This window comes from Phyllostomus hastatus, unplaced genomic scaffold (genome assembly GCF_019186645.2).
Source record: "Phyllostomus hastatus isolate PE091 unplaced genomic scaffold, TTU_PhHast_1.1 phas_scaffold_182, whole genome shotgun sequence".
Classification (NCBI taxonomy): domain Eukaryota; kingdom Metazoa; phylum Chordata; class Mammalia; order Chiroptera; family Phyllostomidae; genus Phyllostomus; species Phyllostomus hastatus.
The window spans coordinates 16,549,714-16,571,516 of NW_025334013.1; the positions used below are offsets into that span (position 1 = coordinate 16,549,714).

General features: G+C 53.5%; 1 protein-coding gene across 3 annotated transcripts in view; it reads left to right on the forward strand.

Moving 5' to 3' along the window:
* Positions 1–398: 398 nt before the first annotated feature.
* RPS6KA1 (ribosomal protein S6 kinase A1) overlaps positions 399–21,803 on the forward strand; it is a 38,307-nt gene continuing 16,902 nt past the window's right edge. Inside the window, exons 1-11 of one of the 3 annotated variants that reach the window (XM_045858984.1) lie at positions 399–663; positions 7,102–7,146; positions 15,292–15,408; positions 15,676–15,757; positions 17,763–17,843; positions 18,010–18,089; positions 19,407–19,513; positions 20,252–20,289; positions 20,638–20,780; positions 21,190–21,260; positions 21,555–21,643. In XM_045858984.1, the coding sequence (XP_045714940.1) occupies positions 400–663; positions 7,102–7,146; positions 15,292–15,408; positions 15,676–15,757; positions 17,763–17,843; positions 18,010–18,089; positions 19,407–19,513; positions 20,252–20,289; positions 20,638–20,780; positions 21,190–21,260; positions 21,555–21,643 (1,117 nt within the window). In that variant the 5' untranslated portion in view covers position 399. Of the gene's footprint in view, positions 664–7,101; positions 7,147–12,466; positions 12,593–14,248; positions 14,460–15,291; positions 15,409–15,675; positions 15,758–17,762; positions 17,844–18,009; positions 18,090–19,406; positions 19,514–20,251; positions 20,290–20,637; positions 20,781–21,189; positions 21,261–21,554; positions 21,644–21,803 lie in introns of those variants that run through there. The other 2 variants (XM_045858986.1, XM_045858985.1) reach the window with 2 other exon arrangements.

Here is a 21,803-nt window from a genome sequence, read left to right on the forward strand (position 1 = left end):
TTCAAGCCAGAATCAGGCCTGGGACTTTCGATGTGTCGGGGCGGGGGGGGCGCGGAGGGGGGGGGAAGCTGGGGGATTCCCTCCCCCTTTGGGGACAAGGCACACCTAGAAAGCGATTCCAAATGAGCTGAGTGGGGGAGAGAGCGGTGGACCTGGCGCGGCCGGGCCGGGGGTGGTGGTGAAGTGGGGTTGGGGGGGAACGAGGTTTGGGAGGGAGGAGTCAGGAGGACTTGCAGGCGGAGCAGAACGCAGGGCTAGGGGTTTGAGGTGAAGTAGCCGTCAGCGATCCCCTGCTACCCAGGCGGGGGTCCCACCGCGAATGTCCTGCCGCGAGGACTGGGGCGGGGTTTCTGCGGCCCCGCCCCTCACGCAGGTAGCCAATGGGCGCGGCGGCGCCGGATGACGGAGCCGAAGTGCGAGTGCCGCGGCGGCTGCGGCGGTGGCGGCTGTGTCGGTGCGGACGGCCCAGCCGGAGCGAGGGGGTCTCAGGGAGGGAAAGGCAGGGGCGCGGGGGCGCAGAACCGGGGACCCGGGATCCCCGGAGGCGGCGCGTCCCGGCCCCGCCCGCCGGAGGAGCGCGAGCGGCCCGGGGGCGGCGCGATGCCGCTCGCTCAGCTCAAGGAGCCCTGGCCGCTCATGGAGCTGGTGCCGCTGGACCCGGAGGTGAGCTAGCGGGGTGGGGGACCGGCGCCGGCTGCCGGCGATCCTGGATCCCCACTGGGGCGGGGCGGCTTGCGGCGCCACTCCTGTCTGCGAGGGCCCTCCGATCTCTTGCCCCTTCTTCAGCTCCACCCCCTTCTGCCCCGGGTTTGTCTGTGCGAGGGACAGTTCCGCCAAGCGCCGAGAACCCGCTTAGTCCGGAGAAGGGATCCGGTGGGGCGCTGAGCGCTGGCCTCCCTCATCCCGCACACCTAGACCCATGCCGGGAGCTGTCGGGGCTTCCTCTATTAGCTCAGACGGGCAGGGCTGGGGTGTCCGATGTCTGGAATTCTACGAGACAAGGGTCATGGACACCCACTTCTTGACGTCTCCTAGCGTACTGCTCCAAAAGCTCCCTGCTTCTCCGCCGCTGACCCTAGAAAGATTGTCCCCTTTTACCCTTGGCAGTTGTGGAATGTGGGGTGCTACTGCTGGTCTGGGACTGAAACTCTTGGTTTTCTTTACCCCGAGGCTAGGGCCAGAGGGCACCTGTGTTCTCTGTCCCAGACTATGGAGAAGAGAGTGGGAACAAGCCCTTCGACCTTGTGAAGATTATTCCTGGAGAGGTGCTGGACTTTGGTGCCTGCTACCTTCTGGTGCCCCCTCCCATAGAAGGGCTGGGACCCTGGGTAGTTTGGTTTCTGTCAGCCTAGCCTCTCCCAGAAGCCGCTCCTGCCTTCCTCAGAGAATTTTATGGTGCCAGGCCCTAAGCATGCAGAAGGCCAGTTCTTCCTGTACCCTTTGACCCCCAGGGTCAAGGTCAAGCCCCTGGAGCAGGTCAAAAAAATTTCCTCTCAGCCTCTTGCTGGGAAGAAGGCAGGTGATACTCCCTTTCCAAAGGGGATGTGGGGTTTATGCAGGGAGTGTGTGGAAACCTCAGTGAGCCTGGGAGCCAAGGTGATTTTCTCCTGGTTAGGGCCCTTAGCCTCTGCCTAGGTCTCCTCTTCTCAGGTCCCCTTTTCTGCCTTCTCTTACCTGGGGCAACCACCAAGGGCCCTGTCTCTTAGGGTCTCGGGTTGAGATCAGAGTGAGGACCCTTGGTCCCTAGCATCCAAGGTGTGCTGCCTCTTTAAAGGGATGGTCATGGCTGACACTGGCTATTGGAGGGTGGGCGAGGCAGGATTAGGTAACCAACCTGAAGGCGCAATTTGGAGTAAATTGCTCTGGGACTCCTGCCATGGGGTTTTTACAGGCCCTGCATGCTCTTAGAGGTTCTCTCTCGCTGACTCACCCTCTTCTGAGGTGAGAAACACTGCCCTCTGCAGCCCCTATCCCCACTTACCCTCTGCCCCCAGGACTAGGTTACTAGGGCCTGAAGGTGGGGGGAGCTCTGAGGTGGATTACTCTGCCCTGGCATGTCCCTGCAACATAGGCCTCTCTAGAGGTAGGTAGATTGGGAGAGGCCAGGGAGGAACTTCACCCAAGGACTTACCTTGGAGGTAGGGAGGGCAGACACCCCGGAGTTTGATTCCCAGTCCAAGGAACTACTTCCTGCTTCCCTTTAAGGAATCCTGGGGCAGGGCCCTGCTAGCTTAATCTGGAGGCCAGGTATAAATAGGAAACTCAACTCAGTCTTGAGTAGAACTGCACTTAAACTCTGTGAGAGGAAAAGACTTGCTTAATTCCTAGGATTGGGGAGGAGGCATGATTTCTTCAGAACTTCACCTTGGAACTGCTGTGTGACCCTTAGTCAGTCCTTAACCTCTCTGGGCCTCTGTTTCTTCAGTGGCCAGGGTTGACTTCTGGCCTCTGCTTCATGGATATGAGAGGGTACAGAGCCCTGGGTACTGCTGCCCATTCTCCCCTGCCCCCACTCCATGGAGGCGCCAGGCAACTGGGTGTTATTGTTTGGGTAACAGGAGCCATGGGGCAGCCAGGGCACAGGTTGGGCTGTTCTCACTGGAGAACAGGGCCTCGCTGTTCTTAGCCCAGGTGACATGTAAGTGATACAGCAGCCTGACCTGCAGGTATAGGCACTGCTGCTGGCTCCTGGCCGGGAAGGAGGCAGACAAGGGACTGGCGGGGGCATTTGGCAGAGGCCTGGGATCTGGACTCCCAATGACGCTGCTGAAAACTGGCTGCTGGGAGGCAGGGCCTGGCTCAGGGTGTGGTCCAGGTGGAGCAAACTCATTGGAAGTGTGGGTGAGGATTCTGCTTGGGCCTTCCCTGGCCTTGCTGAAATCTGTAACCTTGTCCCCAGGCGTGGCCCTACTTTGTACAGAGCTTTACTATGTGCTACCCACCCTGCTTCACCTGTGTCACCTTATTTAAATAAAATAATTCTCATAACTTCTCAAGGTAGGGATTGTTACCCCAATTTTATTACCCCCATTTTCATATGAGACAACTGAACTTGGAGAATAGGCCTGTGAGAAGTAATATCAGAGTCAGTATTGGAACCCAGGTCTCTCATGTTGGCGAAGGCTTAAGGATGGGGAAGGGTTGGGATCAAACTGACCTAGGTGGAAGGTACTCCAAGAGAGGCTCCGGATGTTGGCAGACTCCTCGTCCCAAAGGGCCCTTGTCCAGCCTTTGCTGAGGATGAGTGGTGCCAGCCAGCCGTGGCACCTGGCCCCCAGCCTTCAGCAGTGTGCAGGGCTGCCAATGCTGGGCTCTGAACCCAGCTCCTGGGGCCACTTCCTGCCTGCGGGGCATGTGCTGTCCTTGTCCATCTGCTGCCTGGCTTCTCTAGACAATGCCCTGGGCCTGCCTCTCTTCCCAAAACAGAGCTGCTTGGGTAGAAGGGAAGGATGCCTGTTGGAACTTACCTCTGACTTCTAGGGAAGGGGCACAGTGGTGTGGGGGCCCTGGGCTGCTGTCCCCATGAACAGGGCTCTTTGAAAAAGAATGAGGAGAGTGGGTCTCCACCTTCTAAGAAGCTGAAGGGCCCTTCCTGTACTAGACTCCAGATGAGGTCCATCATTCAGTATCCTGCAATGTCAGCATCATTGTCCCCTTCCATTCATTCATTCATTCATTCATCAAAAATTTATTGAGTACTTATCATGTGACAAGTGCTATTCCAAGTAGCAGGATGCAGCTGTGTACAAGACAGATGAAGAAACTGAGACTCAGAGACATGATGTGATAAACTCAAGGTCAAAGTGAGTGGTTGGCACAGCTAGTATTAGTGGCTGTGTCTTCATGGCTGCAGAGCCGTGTTCTTTCCTCCATCCAAGTAGCAGTCAGGTTAGAAGGACAAATGAACCCTATCTTCCCAGGACCCTGGCTCTGAGGAGCAAGCTCACCTGTGATCCTTTTTTGTACTCACGGTCTTTTTTCCAGGGTTGTCATTCGCTCCCACCTCCCACCCCCTGCTAGAGACTTTACGCATCAGCTCTTAACAGGTGTAGGGTTACATAAGGATGGCACCCAAGGCAGAGACCCTGGGATTGGAGGCAGCCACACAGGGCCTGTGGGGTCCCCTGAATTATCCAGGACACTTTTCAGTAAGCCCACACCTCTTGGTACACCCACTGCCTCCCCTCCCCCATCAGGGATTTAGGCTTACAACCGCAAGACTTTGTGTTATGGCCCTATGACTCTTCCCTGCTAGCTGAGGGACTTCAGGTAAATCCCTTTGCTCTCTGAGCCTTGTCTGAAAAATGGGAGTCATAGACCCTGCTCTGGCCTCCCTGCTCTCTTTGCTGGGTTGAGCTTGAGCTGGGTGCCAAGGACATGATGACAGACAAGCCCGGGCTCCTTCCTGAGTTAACCTGAGGGTTCCTCAGTGCTGTGGGGCCCAGAGGAAGGAGGGAGGGACTTGAGGCTGTGTGGACAGAAGAGATTATATTTGAAGAAGACCAGGAGTTTGCCAAGGTGACAAGGCAGGAAGGGTTTTCTTGGTAGAAGGAATGAGCCATCATGCAAATGTTTAAGGATATGAAATAAAGTGGTTGTTCAGGGTTTCAGGTTGTCCAGTTTAGCTTAAGAACAGGGCCCAATAATAATAATGTCTGTTGTATGTGGGCCTAGTACTTGCTAGGTGTGTATATTTATAGACTACTTTTTTGCTTATAGCCACCTGAAGAGGTACATTACTTTTATCCCCATTTCACAGATGAGGACTGAAGCCCTGTGAAATGAAGTAACCTCAGGATCATACAGGTGATAGAAGCTAGAATTTGAATCCACAAGGTTAGGTTCCATGACTCACATTCTTTTTTTTTAATCCTCACCTGAGGACATGCTTATTGATTTTAGAGAGAGGGGAAGGGAGGGAAGGAGAGAAATATCGATGTGAGAGAAAAACGTCGATTGGGTGCATCTTGTATATACCCAGACCAGAGACCAAACTCATGACCTTTCAGTACCTAGGATGACACTCCAACTAATCGAGCCACACTGACCAGGGCCAGAACCCACATTCTTCTTAATCACTTCTGTTGGGCAGTCAGAGACGATGGCTTTGAATGCCATGCCAAGGAGCTGGGACTGTATTCTGCAGGCAGTGGGAAGTCACGGAAGGTTTTAGGGCCTGATGCATACCAGGTTCTCAGTAAGTAGTGAGGGAGTGACTCAAGTGCAATGATCACAGTTGAGTTTTAGGAAGGATGAGAGTTTGGGATAGGGGAAGGCTGGAGTGTGGGGCTGGTGTGTAGGCTCTTGAGAGCATCTGTGGGAATTTTGTCAAGAGTTTAGAAAGTTGCCCTGGCTGGTGTGACTCAGTAGGTTGAGTACTGGCCTGTGAACAAAAGGGTCACCAGTTTGATTCCCAGTCAGGGAGCTTGCCTGGGTTGCCGGCCAGGTCACCATTAGGGGGCGCATGAGAGACAGCCACACATTGATGTTTCTCTCTCCCATCTCCTTTCTAAAAAACAAAAAAGAGTTTAGAATGTTGGGTGAAGTGAAGCTCAGACTACAAATGCACCCTTTCTTCCCCCAGGCTCTGATCAACCTGGCCTTTCTCCTTAGGCTGCTGAGAAGTGACAACATATATGTGTATGTGTGTATGGGGCGGGGGGCCTGCAGAACACTGACCCTGGGGAGGATTAGGGGCATTAAAGGGGCTCAGAGGGCAGGATGTCCTGGGAGCAGCAGGGGGGAGCTGTTCCAGGGGCAGAGAGATTACGTAATGGGCAGAACACAGCTGTGCCTGCTGCCGCCAAGCAAAGCCACAGCTGCCCTCTGGACCCAGCCTCTGGCTCCAAAGTCCTGACCTGCCCTAGGCTGTATCTTCCCAGCCTAGCTGTTAGGAGTCTCTGTTTGCCTTACCACACTCTTGTTGTGCCAGGACGGGTAGGGACACCTCCTTTCAGCTCCCCAAGGTCCAGATAAATTAAGTTAGTCACCTTGTATCACATGGGAAAGGGATGGACTGGGTTTGGGCTACCCCAGGATGAATAATGTCCACCTGAGTGTGAAGTCTGGGGACTGGAAAAAGCAGGACTTCCCAGAGATAGGGCCTAGTGCCCACTCCTCTGCAAGTTGTTCCCCTGACTGGGGTGTGGGTTGCTGTTTAGCAGAACTTTTTTGAGCACCTCCTGGGTGTTTTGAGCACCTCAGGAGCACCTCCTGAGACCAGAATTTGAATCCCCACTTATCAGTTGTGTGACCTTAGGTGTCATTACTAGGCCCCTCAGCCTCAGTTTCTCTCTCTGTCGTAAGGCTAGGTCCTTCCTCCCAGGTCATGAGGATTTAGTGATGCCACAGGTGTGAGGCACTGAGCCCAGTGCCTGGCGTATGACAGGGGCTCGGAAGAGAGCAGCTGTTAGCACGGAGCTGTAATCTCTACCCTTCCAGGGCTCCCTTTATTCGGAAGGGCAAGTGTGTGTGTAAATAGTTCCTGCAATGTGACTAGTGGTACAGTGCATAGTGGCCTGCAGGGCATAGTGGGCCAACAGCAATTCTGTCTGGCTGGGCAAGGGTCCCAGAGGAGGCAAGGCCAGGGTAGCCACCGTCTCTGGGCTGGACACTTACCCAGACTGTTTTTCCACACTTGCAGCATCTCTGGGAAGTGGCTGTAATTATCCCCATGTCACAGGTCATGAAACTGAGGCTACTTACAGTCTATTAGTTATCACAAAGTCACACAGTTTGTCTCTGGCAGAGCTGGGAGCCACACATATTCTTTCTTTATTGGGAGGAGGTGACATTTGAGCTCAGTCTTCAAAGATAGGTAGTCTTCAAAGATAGTCTTCTTTGCCCAGCAGAGAGCTGAGTGAGGGAGTATCGGGAAATGCACTGCCTGGGTGGTGAGAGGCTGTTGCAGGAGGGCTTGATACCTGCTCCCGCACTGTACAAGTGGAGGTGGCAGACCCACCTCAAACTCCTGTCCCACCTCCATGGCCTCCCTGGTTACTGGGAACAGCGGAAGATAGGGTGCCTCACAGGGTCTGTCTTTGCTCTGTCCCACGCTGGTAAACTCTGACAATGTTCCCTAATCTCTCTTCTCTTTTCTAGAATGGACAGGCCTCAGGGGAAGAAGCTGGACTTCAGCCATCCAAGGTGAGGACTAGGGCTAGAACCCTGGCCTAGGGATTGTGGGGGAGGGGGCACTGTTTACATGGCCATGGAGGCCTGCCCTCGACTCACCTGGGTGTGAGGGCCCTGGCCTCTTGCCCCTTTCCCAGCTCAGCCTTCCTTTTCTGGTTCTAGCTAACCCTCAAGGCAACCCTGTGCATGGAGATCACTTGCTCAACCCTTCCTGTTCTTAGGTGAGAGGACTGCAGTCCAGACTGCAGGGTCAGAAGCAGAATTCATGTTAGAAGTACAGTTACCTATCACCCAGGCTAAGACACTTCCTTAGTTTATTTACTGTTGGTGGCTTGGCTAGCTATAAGGAGAGGGCTGAAGGAGTGATGGGAGAGGCTCAGGTCATCTGGGCCTGACAAGGGCCTGAAATCATCCGGGCATGTGATGCTGGAGGGGACCTGATGGGCACACAGGCTATTTCCCAGGGCTCCCAGCTCCCAACATGAGGCTGGTCCCTCACCCCTGCTGTCTCTGCTTCCCCTGGGTTCCTCCCACACTCAATTGTGTGAGGTCACGGAGTTGCTGGCTGTGAAGAGGCTTTGGAAGCCACCTAGGCAGGCAGAGTGTGAATAAAGCAGACCTGGGTTCAAGTCCTGGCTCTACCCTCACCATTTTACCAGAAGCTCTTCTGCTTTCTGAGTCTCAGTTTCCTCATCTGTAAATTGGGGATAACAGTGCCTACTTCATAGAAGTGATGGGAAGGACATATGAAATAGTAACTGCCTGGCAAACAGTGACTTCAGCATCAGCAGCATGAATATCCCAGTGTCTGGTTCAACTCCACTTCCTACCAGTAGTCACACCTTCCAAGCATGGGCCTGCCTGGGCACTAGACCAGCCATAAGCTCAACCTTTGAGATAGACCCAGGGTTGGTCCCCATGTTTGTCTTGACTCAGCCTCCTAAGATAAGGTTGCTGAGCTGCCTGGGGTAGGGCTGGGTAAGAGAAGTAGGCTCCTACCTGCGCTTCTGTTGGTTACTATGGCAACCTTGGGCCACCAGAAGCCAGGCAAGTGGTGGGGATTGGGCCCCTTGGTTTGCTTGGCCCCATGTCTACAGAATCTCCTCCCACACAGTAGATGCCCCTAGTTGCCTGGTAACAAAAATGAAGGCGCTATAGGTCCCCAGTGAAGAACTAGTATGTACATATCTTCAGCTAAGGTTCTGGGGGTGGCAGCTTTGGGGGAAGCTGGTGGTAAGTACAGCTTCTTATCTAAAGCTAGAGGGGCTGGTTGAGAGAAGACAGGAGCTTACCCGGTCAGGTAACCTACATTTGATCCCCCAAGCCTGTGACTCCTGTTCTAAAGAAGAAAATTTTGGGGTAGGGGAGATGAGGCCAGGAATGAGTGGGATGGTGAGAGCCTCAACTGCCACATTAAAGAAGAAAAAGAGCTTAACACACACCTGGCACCACACCAGGAGCTTTCCCTTTAGTTCTCACAATACCCCTAGAGGTAGAAATTGTTATTATTCCCATTTTATAAGATGAGAAAATTGAGGTCCACAGTCACATAGCTGGTGGGCAGAGGAGTCAGGGCTTGTTTGACCACAGAGCCCATTCCTCCCAGCCCAGGGAACACTCAGTGCTGAAGAGGAGGAATATTGGGTTCCTGTGACCCCCAAGTTCCACCATTCCTAGGAATTTATTCATCTACCTTCTCCGTTTTCCCAGAACTGCACAGTATCCCCAATGCTCACTTCTGGGCCCAACACACTAGGGGGCGCTCAGCCTGTGGTCAGGACCTCATCACTTTGTATACTGGAATGAGCTGGCAAAGGGCTGGTTTATCTTTTGCTTCCTCAGACCTTCAGTGCACCCTGCTGTGGCACTAGGAACCACAAAATGAAAGCAATATCCCCACCCTCAGGGGGCTCCCAGGGGTGCAGGTGGAGACAGGAAAGCTATGTGGGGGGCACTGTGATGGGGGAGAAGATGACTATGGGCACATAGAACTTCCATTCTGTGCCAGGCCCCATATTGGTCACAGAAATACACCACCTTCCATGGCTACATTTCTCTCCGTGGCGTGATGATGTGAGCATGTCCTGGGGAACCCTGCTAGTGGCATCTGAGCGTGGACCAGATGGATGGTTACTGGCAGAGGAAGAAACACTGGGAAAGGCTGCAGGGCACCAGGCCATCTTCCCTATAGAGCTGGTATTTGGCAGGGCCTTGAAAGGCAGGATTTGGGCAGCTCGAGAGAAAAGTGCATATTCCACCTGGAGAAGAGGTGGGAGGGGGACTTGGGAGGCAGGTGTTCTGAGTTCAGAATCCTTCCCCTCTTTCCTGTTTGCCTCATAACCTTGGGTGAGTGGTTTGCTCCTCTGAAGCTCAGATGCTTTTTCTGTAGAACTGAGTCCATCCTTCAGGGCTACCCGGAGGGAAGCATGGAGGTGGGCATGGGATGCGTATAAATTAAAGAATCTGACCTGGCTGGCGTAGCTCAGTGGATTGAGCGCGGGCTGTGAACCAAAGCATCGCAGGTTCGATTCCCAGTCAGGGCACATGCCTGGGTTGCAGGCCACGGCCCCCAGCAACTGCACATTGAAGTTTCTCTCCCTCTCTCTCTTTCTCCCTCCCTTCCCTCTCTAAAAATAAATAAATAAAATCTTAAAAAAATATATAACAAGGTGTGAGGTACAGCGTTGGTGTTCAAAACTTGTTTATTTGTTTCAAGCAGAAAGGGGGATTTGGGGTTAGCAGCCGTAGTGCAGATAGCAGTCTAGGGTGAGAGCTCCCTGGATCTTTTCAGTACCTAGGGTGCACCTGGTATCCTCAGGCACAGTGGGGTTCCATTTACCCTCCCTTCCTTCCTGGGGGTAGACTGGGCACCCCAGGCCCCCTCCCCTGGCTATCTCCGGAGCTGGACCCTTTGAAGTGCCTGTAGGTCTATTTTGAGAGCTGAGCTTCTCCCCCCTCCCCTCCTCTCTTCCTGTTTATGAAACCCTGATCCCTCCCGGATCCCTCTTGCTCCCCTGGCTGGAGCTCAGGCAGGATGTGACTGTGGACTTCGGGTAGCCTCAGGTGTTGTAGGGAACTTCCCCTGGACTGGCTAGGGCAGGCTAGCCCACCCTCCCAGCACCTGGGACGCTGTGGCTGGGTTGTGTCCTTTCCATCTGCCCAGAGGAGACACTGCAGCAGTAAGACTGCCCACTAATCCAGATAGAAATTCTGTTTACTATGCCCCTTTGCCCCTGTAGCCCATTTTGCTTCTAGAAACAAGATCTCATTTTAACCTCTGTTTTACAGAGGAGGAAACTGAGGCTTAGGCAGGGAGAGAGTTTGCCTGGGAGCGCTCAGCTAGTGAATGGACAGTTCTTAACTTCCCAGCCTGGACTTGTAGCCTTAAACCTCTTGTTCACCCTGGTCTCTCTACATGAAGTGTCTTTTTTCTGCTTTCTGTTTGGCCAACACCTGTTCTTCCTCAGGGTCTAGCTAGACTGCCCCCTCTCTGGAAGGTACTTGGACCTCACCCTATGCAGATAGTTACAGCCTCTGGGTACCCACAGCCCCTGACTGTAGCTCTGTCTCTGCTCAATTGTGTTTTGTTATGTATTGATTTTTTGGAGCTACCTGAGGTCAAGGCTGGCATCTGCCTTAACGTGTGTGCTTCCTAGTGTCTGCTTCCTGGCCTGGAGGACAAAGCAGAGGGCCAGTAGCTGTGAGTGATGTCCAGCTGGGACACTGTCTGGCTGGCCTTGCAAGGAGGGCAATAATAAAATGCTTAGGAGTATCTGTAGGCTTTGGAAGCAAACAGACTTTGATTTTGCTCTTAGCCCTCCCACTTTCTAGCCATGCAGCCTTGGACAAGTCATTTTATCTCTGAGTCTAGTTTCCTTATCTCTGAAATGGGGCCAAGACATAGGGCCTGGCAGAATCCATACCATCAACAGTTGAAGGAAAGAATGGCCTCATGCAATGAATGGCTCAATAATAGGAGACGTTTCTCATTGTCACTCCATGCCAGTCCTGACCTAGTGCTTGAGGCCAGCTCCCCCATCAAGGATGCTTGGGAACTGTGGACCCCTCCTCACCTGCCCAGAGGCGTGCTGGGAGACATGTCTGTAGATATCTGTCCTATTAGAGGGACAGCACCTGGGAGAGCCCACAGGTGCTGCCAGCTGGGGAAGGGGCTATTGCTATTTGTTAGGGCCAGAGATTGGCAGTTGGACTTGGACCGTGGCTGGTGGAGGAAGGCCCAGGTTAAGAACCCTAGGGACAAGGGATCAGGCAGGGGGCTCTGGTCTTCTCTCCCAGCTGCCTTGTGGGAGGAAGTAAATAAGAGGAAGTATCTAAAGGGGGGAATGGGGCAGGGACCAGGGGATGTGGTCTGGTGCCTGTCCTCACCCTTCTGCCACCCAGAGGCCTCATGGGCCCTGCACATACCCTTCAGTGAAGGCAGCTTTGAGACTTTTTCCTTCTTATTGCCCCTTCCTGTGCCCTGTTAGCCACAGAGAATCTTCCTCTGCTTCTCAGGGGTTCAAGGGTTAGGGGGTCCCAGGCTGTCCCAGCCTCCAAACTCCTGCCTGAAGAAGCTGGGGTGCAATGAGAAACCCCAGTCTAAGGAGGCATCTTTTATAACCCTGGCAGGCCATCATCAGCCTGCTATTGGAGGCCCTCTGAGGACTAGAAGGGGAAGTCCGTGTGTATGCGGGGGCGTGTGTTTCCACATAGGGGATGTGTGTGGAAATGATTTCCGATCATCGGCCTGGTGTATTTGTGTGTGTGTCAGTTCCTGTGGGTATACTGGTGTGAGTGATGCAGCGAGGTCACATGGAAGGGGGCTGGGCCTGGTCAACCCCTGCCCAAGGCTACCTGCTCCTCATCTCAGAGCTCTGTGGTTCCTGGCCAGGGCCTTCAGCCCCCTTGCCCATCCCAGGGCCCTGGACTGTCAGGCTCTTCAGGACAGGTCTGGGTGTGGTGGTGCCTGCTCTATGGGCTGTCACTTTGGGTGGGCCATAGGACAGTCACTATGGGGTAAGGAGTGTCTACTCTTTGGGTCCAGGGTAGTCAGAGCTCATGGCTGGCTGACTTCTGCTTCTCATTTTCTTAAGGCATGTTCGCAGATGCCGCATGCCCGCTGTCAGCACTTCATCGCTGTGACTCTGTGTTCTAGTCTTCCCTCCTTAGGATCAGAGGAGACAGGAGGAGTGTATCCCTCCCCTACCCCACAATCATGGGCTTGGGGTCTATAGTCCCCTCCTCAGCAAGGGAGCCTGACCCATCTTGTGTCCCTCCTCCCTGCAGAAGGGGAAGTGAGAAGGAGGGTGTCAGGGACCCTGCCTTTTGGTTGGGAAGGCTGAAAAAGCAGAAGTAAAAGGAGCAATGGGGCACTGTGGCCACCGACTTGAGCCCCACCATGCAGACCCCGGCAGATTTCCTTAAGTGTGAAAAAGACTCACTCTCCTGTCCCAGAAAGGTGAGCAGAGGGTTGGCCTGCCTCCAGCAGTGTCTGTCACCATGACTCTGGGCAAGGAATGGCTATGGGGGTAGCTCTGTCCCCTGGGGTTTCCGGGTGACTGCCTCTGTCGCTAGGAGTGTTCTCAGTCACAGACAGATAAGCAAATGGAAGCTCAGACCTCAGGGTGGGGTGGAGAGGGGTTGCCGTGTAGCTTTCTGCCTGTCCCACCATTGCATCGGTACCTTATCACCTGTGACCCTGTGCTACACACAGGCCTGATTAGCTTGTAGCTTTTTGTGGCTGTTCAGGGTGCCCTGAAGATTTGGCTGTGTCTCTGAGGGTCAAGACCTGGAATGGGAAGTCCCTGGACTGACCCTAGTACAGAGGGAGGGGGCAGGCTTGGATGGGTGACTTACCTACCCACCCTTTCCTAGCACTTGAGGCCTGCCAGCTGCAGGCCCGGCAATAACCAGGGGAAGGACTTGGGTTCTGCCACCACTTTACTTTGAGCCTGGGTGAGTCACTGTCCCTTGAGTCTCAGTTTTCTCTTCCTGAAGTGGGCGTAAGTCTTTAGGATATTTAGATTAGAGTCAAAGTCATCAGTTTGCACTTAGATGTCCCTCTTGCCCACTCTTTTATTTCTGGGCCCCCCTCAGAAGTGGAGGACCTTAGAGATGGGTTTGCCACAAATGGTGGACTATTCTCCCAAGTGCTAGGGGTTTTCAGGCCTCATCCTCTCACCTCTTTTCCCACCCCTAGGCAGACCAGCAAGAACCAGAACTCTGCCTTCGAGTTCAGGGTCTGACTTCCTAGGTATCTATGTCTTTCCTGCCTGTGTGTCTGCCCTGGGTACCTGTCTATCTACTTGGGTCTCACTGACCGGCTATCTCTGCCTGCTGCCCATCTGCCTCTGTTATTGGGCTCCTGTCTGTTACTCCTTGATGAGGGCCTGTCTTCACCTGTTGAGTACATGTCATGTGTTAGGCGTCTGTTGGTTCATGTCCCCTTCTGTTTCTACCTGTTGAGTACATGTCCCCATCTGTCTCCACCTGTTAGATATACGTCCCCATCTGCTTCTGCCTGTTGGGTTCATGTCCCCTTCTGTGTTTGTCAGTTGGACACATGTCCCCATCTATCTTTGCCTGTTGAATGTGTCCCCATCTGCCTCTGCCTGTTAGACGTGAGTCCTCTCCTGCTTCTGCTTATTGGATATGTATTCTTCTTCTGCCTATCCGGTTGGGTTGGTGTCTCTATCCATCCCTACCCTTTGGGCATATTTGCCTTCTGGCCTCTACATCTGCCCACATTCATCAGTTTTCACCTGTTGGGTGCCTGCCTCTACATACTGGATGTCCCTCTTTATCTGCCTTCACATGTTGGGTGCCTGCCTCTGCCTGTTGGGTGTCCCTCTTTATCTCTTTCTACATGTTGGGTGCCTGTCTCTGCCTATTGGGTACCTATCTGCTCCTCAGCAGCTGAGTTGCCATGGGGCTTTCCCTTTGCAGGCCCACAGGGACGATGGGGGTGGAGGGCCAGAGGGCAGCCCTCAGGCGATGGGGAGGGGGAAGAGAGAGGAAGGGAACGTGGTAAGGGTGTAGGCCTGGAGCGAGGAAACCACAGGCCCTGAGTGATTGGCGGCCTGGGCCCAGCCCCCGCCCTCAACCTGCACATCCGCCTTGGGCCTGGCCACCTCTGAGGCAGCCCCGGAGGCTGCCTGCTCCTGCCATGGTGCCTTGGCCCTGCTGGGCGGATGGAGCAGGATCCCAAGCCGCCCCGTCTGCGGCTCTGGGCCCTGCTCCCCTGGCTGCCCAGGAAGCAGCGGCCCAGGATCAGCCAGATCTCTCTGCCTGCCCCTGGCCCTGGCTCTGGCCCCAGGCGGGACTCGGTGAGTGTGCCCAGATGAGTTGGCCTGGCTGTGGCCCTTGGAGCAGGTGCCTGGGCAGCCAATTTGGCCTCAGCTGGCTTTGGGCTCTCCTAGCCCAGACCTGGCCCTGCTGGGTGGTTGGACTCTGCCCAGACTTGCTTCCTGGGGAAGTGAGGAGGCAATTTAGGGCTCCAGGATAACATGGACAGATTGGAGGGAGGGTAGAAGGGTTCTAGAACAACTATGACCTGGTGAGGGGTTTCTAGTAGATTTGTATGAAAGAACTTTTGAAGGGTGAGGCCTTGAGCCTTTGGCCTTAGCTCCTGCCCATCCCAGACTGGCACTTACTCGGTTGGTTGGGGAGTCTCAGGTGACTTGTGGGTCTCTATGCATCTCAGCCCTGTCCTTTTGGCTGGAGGGATCCTGTCACCCATCCTGTTCAGGGACAAAAACCCAGCTCTGCCTCCCCAATATGAGAACAAGCCCTACTTCCTATTGTGGCAAAACCAAAACCTTTACAGCAGGGGGAGGGGAGGACCTGAGGCAGGTTTCTGGGGCTTAGCCAGAGACTGCGGTTGGCTCAGCCTGGCCAGCCTGGCTGTGCCTGCACATCCCCTTGGGCCCAAACAGGCTGAAGCAATAGGAGCAGTGCCTTACCTCACCTGGCACCTTGATAGTTTGACCCTCCCTGGCCTTTGAAGCCCTTTGGTATTGATGAACTTGGAGGCTGTCCCTGTCAGGGCCTGCAGGGCCCTGTCTGCTGATGTCTGGTGGGAGTGGACTTGGAAGGGGGATATGCCCCATCTGACCCAGATGGGGCTCACCATACTCACCAGCTCTATCTGTCCATCAGGATGAGGGTGTCCTCAAGGAGATCTCCATCACGCATCATGTCAAGGCTGGCTCTGAGAAGGCCGATCCATCCCATTTTGAGCTGCTCAAGGTTCTGGGCCAGGGATCCTTTGGCAAAGTGAGTCTTGAGCCCACAGCTGGGAGGGCAGCACTGGTTATGTCAGAGGTGGGAGTGAGGGGACACCTTAGGGTTCAAAGGATCAGAGGGCGAGGGTTGATGGGTCTGAGGGTAGGACAAGAGGTCACCTTAGTACCCAGGGAAGACAAAAAGTCAACGTGGGGTGCAGGGAAGTTAGAGTTCATTCTGGGATTTGGAGGATGGGAGCTGATGGGCTCAGCCCCGACCCCAGCTTCTTCTCTGCTTTTCCCCCAACTGCCTTCTTAGGTCTTCCTGGTACGGAAGGTGACACGGCCTGACAGTGGGCACCTGTATGCCATGAAGGTACTGAAAAAGGCAACACTGAAAGGTAAGTGGAGAGCACTTCCACATGCAGAGCCCAGGCTGGGCACAGGATCAAGGGAGACAGCCCAGTTCTCCAGGGCCTTGTGTCTGATAGAAGACATAGCTCTGTCTCCAGGAGCTCCTGGTCTGAAGGTGGATAAACAGGCCTTTTCTCAGCCACCCCTTACCCTGCATCCCACCGTATGGCAAAGACAGGGTCCATTCAGAGGAAAAGACTTCTGGGGTTAATTGCATCCCCACCCCCACCCCCCACACCAAGTGCCAATGACTGTAGCTGAAGGTGAATATCTAGAAGGAGGGTGTGTGTTTGTGGTGGGGCCCATCAGGTGTCAGGTTGCCTGGGCAGAGGCCTGCAGTCAGCATAGTGCTTCATGATGTTAGGAGAGTCAGAGGGAGACCTCTCAGAGTAGAGAAGGATGTGAGGCAGCTGGGCAGGTAGGAGAGGGTGAGTCAAAGCAGGGCCACGGAGGAGGATGGCAAAGTTCAGAAGGGAGCCCAAGCCCAGGTCTATAATTCCAGGACTTAGGAAGGGCATGGGGGTAGCTGGTAGTAGGCTTTGGGCTGGGCAGTGACTCTAATTAGCCTGGGAGCCAGTATAGCCACTGACCAGGTAGAGTGGGCCTGGGCTAGGGTGAGGTGGGGAAAATTGGAAATGTTGGCCTTGGGGATGTTACAGGTCCATTCTTGTGAACGGACCCTGTCTTCGTGGTAAGGTGGGGTGCAGGGTAAGGGATGGCTGAGAACAGGCCCACAAAGGGCTGTCCATGGGGTAAGGTAGCTTTGATTTCCCAAGGCCAGCCTGCTAGGGGTGAGAGTCATTCCCCAGGAGTAATGATGGGAGCCACAGGGGAAGAGAAGGATGAAGAGACTTGGTCCCTGCTTTGAAGGGCTCCCAGGCTGGGACTGGAAAGGCTGAGCAGACCCTGTAGTGCAGTGCAGTCAGTGCTGTGACTGGGGAGCTCTGGGGAAGAGAGGGTGCAGACTCCCAGGGAATAGGCTCATATAAGGAGTAACCAGTCAAACAATGCCTTGCAGGATGAATTGGGAGTTCTCCAGACTGAAAATAGGAAAGGAAGGGTACCCCAGGAAGGAGCAACTGTTTGCCTTGACAAAATCATAGGAGTGGTTTGAAAATATAAGGCATGCAGTATTTGGGAAACAGTGACTGGAATAGTTAACTCCAGCACGGTCCCTGACATGTTTGGTGAGGGAAACAAAACTATTAAAATAGAGGGAGAAGCAGAGCACTGTAGGGGAGAGGGCCCTAACTTAGCTAGGCAGGGTTAAGGAAGACTTCCTGGAGGAGGTGAGGCCTAAACTAAGTTAAGGAAGGAATTGCTGATGATCAGACTTTCTTAGGGACTTATTCTTTTTTTAAAAAAAATATTTTTATTCATTTTTAGGGACGGGGAAGGAAGGGCAAAACAGAGGGAGAGAAACATCAATGTGAGAGAGAAACGTCGTTCATTGGCCTCTTGTACACATCTTGACCAGGGACCAAACCTGCAATCCAGGCACATGCCCTGACTGGGAATCAAACCCATGACCCCTTGGTTTGCAGGACAACGCTCCAACCAACTGAGCCATACCAGTCAGGACAGGACTTTTATTCTTTAAAAAAAAAGAAAAAAAAGTATGTCTGCTCAGACCTATGAGTTTGAATTTGATGCCCCAGGAATCTGCCTTTATAAGTAGCTCCCTAAGTGACTGTTCTCACCAGCCTCCAGACTGGAATTGGGGATTTTTATCTTGCCAGATTGAGAGAGGGCTTGTGAAGGCATCCTGAGGGAGCCCTGGGGCAAAGGAGGCTGCGGGCACACAGAAGAACAGGTTGCTCAGACTGACTGGGCTAAATGGCCCGAGATGGGGCCAGAGGGATGGGCAGGGCACCAAGGGCCCAGCCCTGGGCATTGCCATGAAGTGTGAGTAGCAGGCAGACAAGAGAACTCTTCTCAGCCAGGGTTTGGGAGTGACCAGACTCTTGACTACCTCCTTTCTCCTCTGGCCAGTGCGTGACCGTGTTCGCACCAAGATGGAGAGAGACATCCTGGCTGATGTGAACCACCCATTTGTGGTGAAGCTGCACTATGGTGAGACTGCACACCCTCCCTGAGTTACCACCCTACCTGCCAGCCTTTGCCCTTGCCTATGGGCTGCTGTCTTCCCTGTACATTGCCCACCTGGCAAGCCAAAGGAGCTGGAGACAGAGGGTCAGGGGTCAGCTGGCCCTACCATTGCCTTTTCCCCTCTTCTCAGCCTTCCAGACTGAGGGCAAGCTCTACCTTATTCTGGACTTCCTACGTGGCGGAGACCTCTTCACACGGCTCTCCAAAGAGGTGAGGTGGCAACCTACTACCAGAGGGTCCCAGGATGAAGTTGAAAGGACAATTCCTCCCATTCCAGGGCCCTGTGAATGCTATGTCCACTGTGGCCTGGACCTGGAACCACCCAGGCCTGTGCAGCAGTCCCTGACCTAGGAACCTACCCTGGGACAGAGTTCACACTCTCAAAGACTTTGAGAGTTTCCCCTAAGATGGGTCAAGGAGGATCAGGCCTTGGATCTGATGCCACTGTGATGCTGGAGCTAAGGGTGGCTATCACCTCTCCACCTCCATTCTTCCAGGGCTTCCTTGGGCAGGGCCATGAGGATGGGGAGAAGCCCAAATCCACCCCAAAAGCTAGATACTTTAATGTTATATCCCATGTGCTAATCAAAAGGATTTTTAACTGACCTAAAAGAATTTGAGCTAGATATAAAAGTGGGACCATTAATACAATTCAAACTTTAGAAGAGAACTAAACTTAAAAAAATTTTTTAAATGCTATTTTAATGTTTGAATAGGTAATATATTTATATAATTAAAAAAGATCATTGAGATGTCTTCAGCCCACCCCAATCCCCTCTACCCCCACATAGGTAAACATTTTTATTTGTTTTTTGTTTAAGCTTCCCATGTCTCTGGAAATATACACCATTCTTATATATGTTCTGAATCTCAACCCCTACATTTTTAAAAAAGATTTTATTTATTTTAGAGAGAAGGGAATGGATGGAGAACAAGAGGGAGAGCAACAGTGATGTGCGAGAGATATGTCGATTGGTTGCCTCTCGCACATCACTAACTGGGGACCTGACCCACAACCCAGGCATGTGCCCTGACTGAGAATTGAACTGGCAACCTTTTGATTCACAGGCTGGCACTCAACCCACTGAGCCACACCAGCCAGGGCCCAACCCCCACATTTTTGCAAAGAAAGTACTATTCTGTGATACTGTTCTGTACCATGCTCTTTTTCAAGGCAGTATATCTGAGAGATCAATCCATATCAGAACATGGGGAAACTCCTTTCTGTAGTTTATGGCTGCCTAGCACTCCGTCATGCAGGGAGAGGCAATTATTCCATCTTCTACTCCTCAGTCCTTGGGCTGTTTCCAATCTTACGCTATTTCTAAGCAATGCCACAATGGGTGACAAGTATATTAGTCATTTCACATCTCAAACCCTTTTATAAAGAGTAGGGTGGATGACACTGGAGTATCTAAGGGTCCTCCTCAAGTTGGACCCTCAGGACTAGGAAGCTGCTGACTGCCCAGTGCCCCAGCTCCTGAAGGAGAGGCAATCCCAGCTGAAGCCTCCTCCTGCCTATTGCAGGTTATGTTCACAGAGGAGGACGTGAAGTTTTACTTGGCTGAACTGGCTTTGGGCCTAGACCACCTGCATAGCCTGGGCATCATTTACAGAGACCTCAAGCCTGAGAAGTGAGTGAAGCTCCAGCCTCCCCCTGGCCTCCCTGGGGAGTACAGAGGCAGGCCTTGGGGCCTTTTTCTAGGACAGGGGTGCACCAGTGAGGGTGATTGTGACTCTCCCCAAGAAAATCTTTCTCTCTTGGGCTGCCCCATGAATGGGTGGGTACAGTGGAGTGGTGGTGGCAGGCTTACCTTGGGGGGCTACCTAATCACTAGTGTTACCATTACCAAGGGCCAGGTACCTCCATGAAAGTGTGTTGCTTACCTTTTTGCTAATCCAGTATGATACCTGAGATGCTACCATTTTAAAGGTCATTCCTTGATATGGCCTCTCTAGAATTTTCCTTAACATGTAAATATCCTTAAATGGTAACTTGGGAGCCAGGGGCAGGTGCTAAGTTGGAAGGAGATCTGGCTTTAGAGTTAGACTTGAATTCAAACCTTGTCTCTATCACCTACTAGCTCTGTTACCATGGGAGTTCCTTAACCTCCTTGAGCCTTAGTTTCCCCATTGTTAAAATACAACTATAATAGTACCTACCTCACACAGTATTTCAAAGATTAGCAAAGAAGATAGTAAATACACCTGCATGACACTGCCACCACCCTGCTTCACCCACCCATTCATTAGATGCATCTGGGTAGATCATCTTCCCTGGGCTGGGCCAACCCCCACAGCCCCCATGGTGTCACGAAAACCCATCAAGGAGCCACAGCTGAGGGGCCCTGACTCCCCTCTCTCCATTACAGCATCCTTCTGGATGAGGAGGGCCACATCAAACTCACCGGTGAGTGAAGGGCACCCGCTCCCTCCAGTCCCAGGAAAGGGCAGGATGGGCTCTTGATGGGCCTTGGCTGAGTGCTGAGGGATCCGTTCTTCCTGAGGGTCTGTGCCAGGCACTCAGAAGTGGTCAAAAGCTGAGGTCCCAGACTTGGAATAGTCTGGGTTTGAACCCCAGCTTCCCATTGTGTAACCTTGTGCAAGTTACCGAGCCTCTCTGGGCCTAAGTTTACTCCTGAATGTCCTGAGGGTAATGCCCTCAGGCCTCTGGGCAGGGAGGCTGGCTGTGCAGGGTATGGTGGCAAAGAAGGTTGGCGGGTCCTGAAGATGTACCCTCTTCCCCTCTTTGCTGCAGACTTTGGCCTGAGCAAGGAGGCCATTGACCACGAGAAGAAGGCCTATTCCTTTTGTGGGACGGTGGAGTACATGGCCCCTGAGGTCGTCAACCGCCAGGGCCACACCCACAGTGCAGATTGGTGGTCCTATGGGGTGTTGATGGTGAGTGCCCAGGAAGGGGTAACGTGTCTAACCCAGGCCTCAGGCCTCAGTTTCCTCATACATACAATCAGGGGACTAATGGTTTCTAAGGCTCTCTTTTCCTCTCATAGCCAAGCTGGTCTCATCTTCTACCCAGCTGCAGTTTCCTTCCTTGGAAGAATTTTAGGCTTGTACCCACCTGGGGTGCCCCCAGCCTGGGACTGGGCCCAGGCCCCTCCCCAGCTTTGGGCCCTTACTACTTCTTACTCCTGGTGTTCTAACAGAGGGGAGGGGGAATCAATTTTTGATTCGGGTGAACCTCCAGCAGGCCAGCAAGAATCCTGGGAATGGAGCTAAGTGGCCTGGTGGGAGGAGGTGGGGGTCATAGAAGATGGGGACCAAAGCCTGAATAGACTCTTGTCTTCTGCAGTTTGAGATGCTGACAGGCTCCCTGCCCTTCCAGGGGAAGGACCGAAAGGAGACCATGACACTGATTCTGAAGTAAGCATCAGCCCTTCCCTGACACCTTAGAGTCCCCTCAGGGCCTAGTTTGAGTGTCCAGAATATTACCCTATACCTGCCTCAGATTCTTCCATTAATGGAACACTCCTCTGGGTAAAGCATTCTAAGACCCCTTGTTCATCCATCAGGGCCTGTAGGAGGGGAATCCCAGAAGGTGAGTTAGTGGATGGCTTGTCAGGACTGAGCTGGAAACTAGACCTGGACAGAAGTGGGAGGGGAAATGGGGTCTCAGGGGCAGAGCTTGGCCCTGATGAGACCCGGGGGCTGTTTCAGGGCAAAGCTAGGCATGCCCCAGTTTCTGAGCACGGAAGCCCAGAGCCTCCTGCGGGCCCTGTTCAAGCGGAATCCTGCAAATCGGCTCGGTAAGCAACCCCAGCTTGGGAGGGGAGCGGGATACAGCTGCAGCCCAGGCCACGGGGCCACATCTGGGGCTGAAAGGGACCGTTGTCCTTTGTGTGGGCAGACAATGCCGCTGGCCATCCTGCTTTCTGGCTCCATGTGTGGTGTTTGGGGCAGTGGGGT